Source organism: Pinus tabuliformis, chromosome 2_2 (genome assembly GCF_031772625.1).
Source record: "Pinus tabuliformis cultivar Carrire ecotype Pingquan chromosome 2_2, CPIR1, whole genome shotgun sequence".
NCBI classification, from domain to species: Eukaryota; Viridiplantae; Streptophyta; class Pinopsida; order Pinales; family Pinaceae; genus Pinus; species Pinus tabuliformis.
The window spans coordinates 250,827,141-250,839,103 of NC_142300.1; the positions used below are offsets into that span (position 1 = coordinate 250,827,141).

The window sequence follows — 11,963 nt, forward strand, 5'->3', positions numbered from 1 at the left end:
GAGATATTCAAGTAGCATGTGCTCATTAACAATTTCAACTTCACCAAATTCATCAGTTGTGCATGAATTCACTAATTCACACCTCACTTTGCAGTCATCATCCACATGTGTTTCATCATAGTAGGATTCACCATCATCTACACCATCCACATGGATATGATCTTGCTTCACATCACACAAAGGCTTTATTATCTCTCTCTACAATCTTTGTTGCATCTTCTCCATCCATATGCATCTCTGCGTAATGGGTTTCATTTTTATAGTTTTCATGACCATCATCCACCTTTGAGTGGGATTCTCCAAGCTCTATTATCCTCCTAGAGTCTTGCTCACCTACTTTCACATTTTGCAGCTGACTTCTCTATTGATTTATTCAACAAATTGTAACACAGCTTGCAGTTGCATGCCACTTTCCTTTGTACCAAATTCTACTTCTAGGATCTTCGACGATTCCTTGGAAGATGTAGCTATTTCTACGTTGTACAAAAACTTCTCATCCAATGCATGTTTTATAACCAATACTAAAGCATCACATACATCATCATATGGGTTATTAGACCAATACTCAATTAACTCTCTACCTTGAAGAAATTTTTTCATTTTGACAGCTCAAAAATCAAAATGTTTACTGGTAAAGATAGGAAGTGGTAGTAGATCCATGCTACACCAATCAAACTCAATTTCTCTTATGTCTTCTACTAAACTTCTTGGTTTCTTGATTGTGGCCTGAACTTCTCTAAACATGGTAATGATATCTACCCTTTTTCTTCCATATCTTTGACCACCATTTATTCCACCTCATCCTCTGTCTCTCAAACTACTTATGCCTCGACCTCTGTCTCTTGAGATAAAAACTTTTGTTTAAAAATGGTTTCTAAGGAAGAATCCTTATTTTTGTAACATCAAATTTTGAAACAAATCCTCTTATGGAGCACGAGACCACCATCGTGTGCCCACTACAAAGCGCCTAGATCATGTTCTTGATTTCTTGCACTATAGCAATCAAACCCTTGTTGAATAGATGGGAAAAAAATGAGGGCTCAACGAAATTGGAATGGATCCCCCCATTAGGGTTTCCTTTAATCTTCACTTTTAAACAAACAAACATATTGTGTTAACCCCCCTTCAAATTGCAAAACAATGCGCAGTTAGACCATTCAAAGAATAAATAACATTCTTCATATCTCTTACACATATGGTTCACGCTATCATTTCAAATTAAAAATGCAGAAACATTCCTTCTATGAATTGACAACACATAGCGGAAGATTTGTTCTAGTGAATTTCTTCATGGATTTCTTTCCCCTTCTCGCACACATTGTGGCTACCACTACATCCAACTCCTCTCGTGCAGGTCCCATGCAACAAAATTATCTCTTTGAACTCTCCTTTCGAACACCAAGCACCACTAGCAGGAAATAGTTGACAAATAGTTGTATCTCCTCCACGATGTGTAGGCTATGGTGAAGTAACAAGCCACAGTCTCGAATGGTCCTACCCTCTAGTGTGCCCTCCACCGACAATATGACCTGATATACCTTGCACTCTCTCTCACACTTCAAATCGATTGAGCACAACAACCTAACAATTGCACGAGGATCAAGCTCTGGATCAATTTTATTCCAATCCAATCGCTGATGCAATTTACCCCAAGCATAAAGTCTTTTATTGTCCCTACACTATGTTCACAATTTGTAGTCCACTTCTGATGCAAAGCCTCGAATCAATTTCTTCTTCTCTATAGCAAATTTTTTATATATCTTGTGGAGACATCAAGATATTAGTATTTACAAGTTATGAGGCATACTCGTCAAGAGAGGTGAACAAGCGAAACGTTGGACTGAAGCCATTTGCCTTGCAATTTCCATATTCTCTGACCCCATAGTTATCATCTTTGTTTACTCTCACATTTATTACATATATCCTTCATGTTCTCTGAAGAGGCAGCCCAGATTATAATAAATGGCTCTTGGAGGGATTTTATGCCTCTTGGCATACGTTTTATCAGGATAATTATTACAATAGGTTTTCTAAACTATTACACATGTTGAATCTCGGTGTAAAACTTCGAACGATGGATAGGTGAACAATTATCTACTGCGACTCTTCAATCAATGATGGATAGGTAAACGTGGGAGCACCCAGTAGAGTGATTTCTTATCCAAGGTTTTCATAACCCACGGATTTTTATGCTGCTTTGAAGTATCAACCCTTAGATATGAACCCGTGTTTGAAGGAACCTAAATAGATTAACTATTTTTGTGGAACAACGGACTGACAAGTTTGTTTTTGAATGAATTTCATGTTAGAAATTGTAATTACTCCCGCATGAGGAGTTGGCTAAAATTAGACAGTTAGTTAACTTGAGTGTTGAGTGTTGAGCATTGATTCAAGTCAAGTGATGGATGAACAGTTAAGTGCACTCCATATTTACAACTTGAGTTAATTGAATTAAGTGTGTGCGCATGTTAAGATATTTTAGGCGAGTCGCTAGTTGGTAAAGGTTAAATACCCTTCACCGGGTTCATTGTAAGTATCAAATTTTGTGTGATCAATAGAAGAGCGACAACTCATGTGTTTTATGTGAGAATTTGTGTTTTGTCTCCTCTGCCTTTCAAACAAATTGGTATCAGAGAAAAGTTACAAAGAGTCAAGGAGAACTGATTCTAAACAGTCCATGTGATAGGAGAGAAATATCTTTTGTTCTCGTGGTTAATGCTATAACGCACCTTGTAGGTTGTATACAGGGCATTATAACGCACAAGGGATCAACAGAGAGTCGTGTTGACATTCACAAACTTACGCGCTTATGGGAGAACGCAGGTCAAACTTACATTCGTAGCATTAGAAGACTAACACGTGAGTTCGTCACCGTGGTCAGGGATGGAATTTGACGGGCATTTTGCCCGTCATAAGGCCTTTTGAACGTATTTGATGGTTAGAAAATTTTGAAGCCCGTTTTTAAAAATGTGTTTGGAACCGTTCAAAACGTATTTTTGACGGTTAATATTTTGCTGAAAACGTCATTAATACCCATTCAAGAAAGCGGAAGCTAAGGTAGTAGACTGAGTTTCCAGGCGCTTGTTTTCCTGGATATGGCCACGTGTCCGGCCTCCAGCAAGCCATCCTGTCTCTAGCAACGTTGGTATGTCTTTGTCATGGTCCTGGTGTAAGTGATAATTCTTATTTGTGGATAATTTTGCACTTCAAATTAAGTTCGCAGCAATGAAATTCTGAAATCCTGGGAAAGGCATCCAGGAAAACCTAAAGTAAATCCGACCTTGCTTTTATCTTTGATTCTGCACATTACATTATTTTGTTAGCCAAATCGCAGAACGGACTTTCGGTGGATGTTTGGTTGCCGATTCTCTGCCATTTCTGAGGGTGTAAACTCCGAGTTGAGTCAAATAAATGATTTGCTGCCCGACTGTTAATTTAGTGGATCACTTGCAAATTTAAAGGTGGTTTGTTTTGTCGAGAAAGCCACCCTCTGGAATCATCTTCAATTTTATGGGAAGTGAATTCCAAGAGAGGCAATGCACTACCAACAATAGCACCAATGACGGGTTTTAAAAAATCTTTCCTCTGCTGTAAGGAATGGATACTTCCGAGGAGAACTACTTCAGAGACCCGGGGATAATTTTCAAGAGGTCATTGCAAAATGCATTGAGGTTCAGGGGAGGAAGGCGAGTGTCAGGCATGTGTCGGCCTTTACTTGAGAGGTCAGACTTTTTCAAGTCATGGGAATAGAACCTGTTACATCCATTGGAAGGCCAATGACAAAACCTCAAGGGAAAAAGGTAAGAGTAAGTCTAACTAGATGTGAGCCTGGACAGATAAAGAAGGTTAGCTCTGAATTTATGGTCGGAGATAACATCCCTGTGATTAATTACAATAAGTTTTGGTGTTCTAAAAATGTCTTGCCTCAACGGGCATACTCACATTATATATATATATATATATATACTAGATAAATACAACTTTACAATGGCCCATGTAAACAATCCATCTCAGCAATTCATTGAAAAAAAATCAATTGGGTGTTTTTTCTTTTTCTTTTTTCTGTAAATTGTGTATCTTGGGTAAGATGAATGCCATTTATTTGAATATTGGTATTTGCAAGTAGTAATGAATAATTGATTGTGTGGCCATGCATTTGAAGCAAGATTTTCATGCTTGTGCTGCTAGGAAAGATTTGGAGCATAACACTATTTTTTAATACATTTAAACTAAAATATTTATATAAATAATGATGAGAATTAGTGTTTTTTAATTAGTATTATAAGATTTATTTCCTTTCATTTGAAAATTTTAATATTTATATTAAAAAAATATGATTATAAATGAATTTATTATAAGAGAATTTATTTTCTTTTAAACTGTAGATAAAAAAAACTTATTTTAATTTATATACAAAATAGCCTTTTTCACCATGTTATACAATTTCAAGCAAGATTATGATTTTTTGTTATTTAAAATAAATTTTGAATGTATAAGTAGATTTGACACTCTACAAATTAAAAATCCCTGCCATATTTTGATTAAAATTAACCAAAAAAATAAAATAATAATAAAATAAATAAATTTCATGGACAAGAAATAATTTAATTTGTAATAATAAGCATCCTAACATATTTAGCTATACTTCCCTAAATTAAATAATCAATAAAAAAACATACATCAATGAAATGGGATATTTTTTTAATATTGTATTTGAATAATGATTTTTTCATTTAATAAATTTGTTTTGATGTAAATACTATTTTTTTGTTAAAATGTATATTTTAAAACAATGAGGATTTCTTTCTTTTCTAAAATATTTGTGAGCAAACCGCTCTCCAATATAGTAGAGATGTTGTAATTTCTTTTATAACATTTGACTCAGTCAAAATAAAATTAGAAAAATAAATCAATTAAATTAAAAAAAATAAAATTATAATGATAATAATAATGATAATTATAATTAATAATTAAACTAACTTAGATCCATCTTAAATGTGGAACTACCAAGTGGCCAGAAAGATCAAATCTTAAAAATCTCTTATTAAAATATTTGAAAGGAAAATAATTCAATTATAAAAACTTAAACTTAATTTATAAAAAAATGTTTAAGTGAGAGAATGTTACTTAATTTAACTTAGTCACATTATACTTAATCGAAATTTGAGTATATTATAGAGTGCACCTTGCTTTGTTTAGGTGCAAACAAGAGTAAACAAAACTTTTCAAACCTTATCTCCCCGTCATTTTAAAAAGTAAATATTTATTTTAATCCCAAACCTATTAAACATAGATAAGGATTAAAAATATAAAGAATCCAAAGCATAAACATGTTTATGACAAAACAAAATTGAACTCCAACATGATATATTTTTATCCAGTATAATTAAGGTCAAAGTATTGCATTTTATGTCAAATTAATCTTAAAAGAATAAAGTTCTATAATATTGAAGGCCCCACTACACCACCTATTGGAGAATGAGATGTTTATTATATTTTTTGTCTATTTGCATTTCATATGCCTAGGTGTCCCACATCTTACCAACATTTTTAAAAATGCAGTAAAAGATGTGACACGTTTAGATTGGAGCATTTTTCTACTATGGCATATCATCATTCCCTTTATGTTTCTCAAGATGAATTTAAATATGAGGAGATTCTTTTGCACTTATATCCAATCTCCATCTTTATTTGGATTTAATGCATAGCTTCCATGCAACTTGACTCATTTCAATGAAATTTAGAGACTTGTAAGTTGTGACATCAGTTTGAAACAACTAATAATTTGTTGTAAAATGAATTTCTCTTATTAGATGGATATGAAAACTGGACGTTGGTGGTATGTTCTTGTGCCCTTTTAGGGTGTCATATATTTATGTTTTCTATCAAACCTTATATTAGATAATGTCAAAAATTATCTCCTAATTTTAATGGAACTTAGTTTTATAGGGAATCTAAACTTTCTAGTGGTATAATATAAATTATTGTTTTTAAATGACACTTGAAAGATATGCAACGGATAACCATCAAGTACTCTACCTAGGATTGATTATATACTTTCAATAAGAAAAATAAACATGTTTCAAATGTTCAATATTTTTTGTTGAAATCTCCACAATTGTAGTTGTCAAAGTATTATAATTTAAATATAGTTATTTTTTAGTTGATATGTCTACAAGTTATATTAAAGGGTATAGTCTCTAAATAATACACCAAGGTGAAAATTATTTTGAATTTTAAAATAAATTATTTTGTCTAAAAAATAAACTAACTAGTTAGTTAGAGTGAGTTTTTTATTATTTTATTTAATGTTACTTTAATACACAATGGTTTTTTGTTTATATATATTGATTTTACTACAATTTGGTGATAAATAGAAGGAAGGATTTGATGAGAGCATGCTTTTACCACATTTAATACTTATAAGTGTTTGTTCTCTAAGAATGTAATAGTGGAGGAGTCATAACATAATCCTATAACATGATGTTAAGATATCTACAATGTCCATTTATTATAATTTTAGTCTTTTAATTTTTAAAATGTTCAAATACTATGCATTCATTGTTGTTAACATTAGTGTATATCTCATTATCCAAAGCAATGCTAAATAATAACATAAACCATATTGATTAATCTACTTTTGAGTTGCTATTGATAACAATCAATAGCTTTGCTATGTTGGTATATGACCTATAAGATATCCTTAGTTATATCTCATATATACAAATGCTATGGCATGTCCAGGGCAAGGACAATTGATTTCAAGTTTCAAAGACTTTATTGTGAAGGTTCCATGCAATTTCAAACCAAGATTCGAGATTTAATAAGTCATTTGTGTGATATGGGCATTTTTTTCCTTATGATAAATATGTGAAAATTTAACATAATTATGTTATTGAAAGGTAATTTTATAATCAAACATTTATTAGTGAAGGGTTAATTTATTGTAATAACATTATTTTTGAAGGACAAAATTTTAAACATAATGTTTCTTGACGGGCAGCATAAAAACCCAAAACATAAAAAAAAAATTATATGATGGGTAAAGAGAAATCCAAATTTAACCCTGACCGTGGTAGGCGTTACCACACAGCAATGGTTCACAAGAGGCACGTTACTATTTTTAAAAGTTTATAAACTGTGAGCTTGCTTGCACGAGAGTTGGCTGCGTTATTCGTAGACAGCCTTAGGACGTTGGCGTTGCATATCCCTGATCGGGTTAACATGCATCATTGACCGCAAGTCAAACTTTTGAAGGGCATACATATACTTTTTGGCGGAGATATTGAAAAGTGATTTCTAAGTATTCTTGCGTTTTTCGGTATATTAAAAAGTGCCTTCAAACTTATAAAAGACTTTATTAAAAGGACAAGGGTATAAGGTTTACGAGGTTTTGAAAACTTATTCTTTTTTTTTGTTAATGGATGAGATATATTAAAGTGGGAATGCAAGTTTTATTAAAGCCTTGAAAATAATATATATTTTTAAAGTATTATATTAAAAAAAAAAACAAAGGTGTCGAGGGTTTTATTTGAGTGGAGATTTTTGAAGTGAGTTTTTCATTAAAAGAGAATCAAAGAAAGAAAATGATTTTTATTGGTAAGGGAATTTAGGGTTTTGTAAAGTCCGTCAGTTTACAAAATTATTTAGTTTTTTGTCAAGTATGATAGCGTTTTGGGTGAAGATTGTGCCTTGTGGGAGCGCATACTAAAAAATCATATTTTTTTTCGGGGGTGATATGGAAGATAACTTTATGCAATCAGGAAAGAAACTATAAAACAAAGGAATACCACAATCATGGGTTGCAAAGTGCAACTAAAGAAAACTAGGAAAATGAACCGAAAAGAAGAGGCAGAGATTGTTGTCGTGTTTAGAAAGGTTCAAGCTGCAGCCGAGGAACTGAGAAGTCTAATAGAAGACAAAGAAGAAATCAAGGGTGATTGGTGTAGCTTTAATATGCTACTACCTCCTATGTTTACAGATAAATATTTTAATCATTGGGTTATCAAAAAGTTAACTTTTCTTCGAGCTAAAGAGTCAATTGAGTACGAATCTAATAACCCATATGGCGCAGTATGTGATGTTTTAGCATTGAATTTTATAAAAGAAGCATTGGATGAGAAGGTTTTGTGCAAGATAGAAAAATCTACTACTTCCAAGGAAGCGTGGAAAATATTGGAAGAAGAATTTGGTGCAAAGGGGAGTGACATGTAACAGCAGGTTATGTCACAAGCAAATAAGTCAGTCGCAGATCTAAGAGCAGATGAGAAAGACTCTGAGAGGACATTAGAGCTTGCAGAATCCCACTCAAAAGTGTATGATGGTTTTCAAGACCATAAAATTGAAATCCATTATGCAAGCATGCATATGGATGACGAAGATGCGGCAAAGATTGCAGAGAGAGAAGTTGAAGCCTCTACGTGTGAAACAGAGAAAGAAAAAAGAAATGCTCAAGGACTCTACTGTAATGTGGATGATATAGATGATGGCGAAACCTACTGTGGTGAGACACACGTGGATGATGACTGCAAAGTTATATGTGAATTGTTGAATCCAGCCGCAATTGGTGGATTTGGTAAAGTTGAAATTGTCAATGAGCACATGGATACTCGGATATCCCACCATAGTGTGAATGAACATTATGTTGATGTTATGTGTGGTTTCTTTTTTGAAATAGGGATTTATTGTGGCAATATGGTAAGCGCAATGCTTGATGAAACATTGAACAATGAAGTTGTCAATGTAGCAACAAATATGAAGCAGTTGGAGCTGCTCATAAAGAAGTATGTCATCTAGCTACACTTGATGATCAAGAACAGGATAAAGTGATTGAAGAGTTTTTTATGAGAATATCCACTAACAACATAACAGTGGAAGACAACCTCCATGTAGTTGAAAAGGAGGCAGATGTAGAACAGGAAGCTCTCACTGAAGAGAATCATATTAAAGATGTTCTTAACATTGTTTTTAAATATGTAGCTATTCAAAATAGCATGGGAGCAGAAGTTGAAAGCAAGATTGTTAATAAATTTAATGCAAATTTGAAGCTCATTGAAGAATGGATTCAGAAACCAATAAAACAAATTGATGTGAGTCTTAAAGAAACAACTGTAATAAAAGAATTGAATGAAATGGTGAATAATGATCTTGAGTGTGTAGAATACAAGAAAAAAGCAACAGTATCTAGTGATGAAAGTGAAAAAAATGATATGAAAGACAAATATGAATGCATTGAAACCATTTTTCAGCAATGGAGTCAAGAAGAGATAAGATTCTGCTATCAAGAAATATGGCAGAAATAAAGTTAAGAATATGAAACACAAGAAGCAAAGCAAAGAAAACAATTTGAAGATGTAATGTTTTGGCAACAATTCATGGTTGAATGAATATTTGAAGAGGAAAGTGTAGTATAAAAGATCAGATTGTGTTTCAGCACAAATTCAAGAAAAGTCAAAGAAAAATTGCAGCGGCAACAAGCAAAGGAATATGGAGCCTACAACAAGAAATCGCAACAGAGAATGAAGCAATTTCAATGATATAAAATTTGGAAGAAGAAAAAAAGAAAATCTTGAGTCATTGTAAGCCTAGCTGAGACATAGACTAGCAGGGATATTTGAGTGATAATTGAGTCAATTTCTGTTGTAAGCCTAGCAGGCATAGTTGAGTCATGTTGAGTTATGTTGAGTGATACGGTAGTAATTAAGGGGGAGTGTTAGAAATTGTAATTACTACTGCATGGTGTTGAGTGTTAAGCTTTGAGTCAAGTCAAGTGATGGATGAAGAGTTAAGTGCACTCCATATTTAGAGTGTGAGTTAACTTATGTCTGCATGTTAAGATATTTTAGCCGAGTCGCTAGTTGGAAAAGGTTAAATACCCTTCATCGGATTCATTGTAAGTATCAAGTTTTGTATGATCAATAGAAGAACAACAGCTCATATGTTTTATTTGTGAATTTGTGTTTCCTCTGCCTTTCCAACATTTTACGCTAATAGAAAATAAATGGGAATGAAAATTTTATAATCATATATTACAACGACCATAAATTTCAGTGGTGAAACTGAACCATTTACATATGTAGCAAATATACGTGGAAAAGAAGGCATTGTTTACAGCAAATGGAAACTCAACGGAACCATCTATCAACTATGTACTGTATTTGTTACATGCCACAAAGAAAAATCAGCATAGCACGTCCGAGAGAAGCTTATACCGAGGACCTTTGGTAGGGCTACTCTGAGGAGGATTATTACCAAGCAAGTTTTTGCAACTTTTGGCAGACAACTTGCAGTCTTGTATGAGACTCGACGCCTGGTTCTGCTTGCTCCCTTCCAATTTGACAGGGACTTTAAGGGTAGGCTTACCATTAATCTTCTTGGGCTTCTCAATGGTAGTTATTACCTTGATCTTCCTACTTTCCGGTTCGCGCAATTGAACTTTCCTTTTGTGGCTGTGAATCTTCTGCTTTTCCTCCAAGTCTAGGCACCAATCACATACATTTACGCCGTTTAGTGCCAATTGATCACAATACAACCTGCTGCAATATCTGAAAGAATGCCTCCACAATGCACATATCAGAACCGAAATCACTAATTTGATACGCAAAAATACATGGAACAATAGAAGCAAGAACAGAGTCTCACATGTGCTGAAATCGGTGGTGGCATCCGCGGCATCTAAACAAGCTTTCCTGAAATCCAATGTCACCGCACATGCAACATTCTTTTTCTTTCCCTTTCTTAGTATTCTCTCTGGAGCTGTAATTTAGGGCTGTACTTAGTTCCTGATCCATACCACTCGATCGCCACCGATTATTCTCCATGGACGCGTGCAGCTTTTGCCTAATTTACAACCAGAATCCTCTTCCTTTCACTAATAATATGTTTGCTGAGGCTTTCTGATACAACATCAAATCATAAGATCGAATGGGCATGTATAGTTCGTGGGTTTGGATCGATACTCCCCAAAACACCGGCTCTCTGAAAATTCGAAAATTCAAAGGGCTATATGCAGCTGAATGCAAAATACGCTTCGAATCAAAACAAACAACGGCCACCCGTCCTTCCATAGATTCGTGGTGAGCAGTCACTTTCGAGTGACTGTTTATTGTGTAGCGGCATGGATAAATTCAATGGAGACACCATCCAAGCAGGCCTGGAATTTCAAATTCTTTTTGCCTGTCAAATTAAAATTTCATGACGTTTTTGTATTTTTTTTATCCTTCGTTTTACGTTTTAACTAAATATGTGAGTGTCACTGAAAACTCTATTTTAACAATTTTTGTAAATTTATTCCACAGCACACAATAAGTCATCAAATAGAGGCTGATAATCACTGTTGTTTATAATGATTCTTGTTAGATTGAAATTGCAGATTTGCACTCTATCAGATTTATAGCTCAGATTTATGGTGATACCATTTAAACAATAAAATCTTTACAAAAAAAACTTATAATCCATGGACTATAAATAAATTATCTAGTGAAATTATAAATAAATCTTGGACCCATACCTGCAACCAAACCTAAGATCTGCATAGTGACCATGGCAGGAGAAAAGGGTAATGAATCTCAACTTACTTAAGAAACCTCTTCCCCCTATTATAGTTTAAAAAATTAAATCTCCGGGCCCATGCCCTGCAACCGACCTAATAAACAAAAGAAATCACGCGGTAGGTGTTTGATCTCCGTGTTCTGTGTGACAGGACAAGATTCTAACATTGATACATGAATATATCTCTATATCGCAGACTGTCTCTCATTCCAAGAACCCTCTAATAGGGTTTAACTGTATGCCTTACCTCAGTGTGGCATAATCATGGTTTTGGAAAATTCTAATTGCTTCTGGTTTCCATATCTCATGGATGAATGCATGCCAACCGAGGTCATAACGCATTTTAGTTTAATTCTATTATAAATTATGGAATATTTCAAAAAAACACTAATGTATATAAGTTAATTCAATAG

General features: G+C 33.7%; 1 protein-coding gene across 1 annotated transcript; it reads right to left on the bottom strand.

Moving 5' to 3' along the window:
• Nucleotides 1–10,083: 10,083 nt before the first annotated feature.
• LOC149192234 (uncharacterized) lies at nt 10,084–11,054 on the bottom strand. The gene is made up of 2 exons (XM_089406339.1): nt 10,642–11,054; nt 10,084–10,544 (listed from the first exon to the last, which is right to left on the bottom strand). The coding sequence occupies exons 1-2, from the start codon at nt 10,818–10,820 to the stop codon at nt 10,181–10,183; spliced, it is 543 nt and encodes a 180-aa protein (XP_089262465.1). The 5' UTR covers nt 10,821–11,054; the 3' UTR covers nt 10,084–10,180.
• Nucleotides 11,055–11,963: the final 909 nt, after the last annotated feature.

Excerpts from the sequence above, each read along its gene's own strand:
- LOC149192234 (XM_089406339.1), bottom strand. The coding sequence starts at position 10,820 with ATGGAGAATAATCGGTGGCGATCGAGTGGTATGGATCAGGAACTAAGT. Across the intron at positions 10,545-10,641 it reads CACCACCGATTTCAGCACAT|ATATTGCAGCAGGTTGTATT; the intron begins GTGAGACTCTGT and ends GCATTCTTTCAG.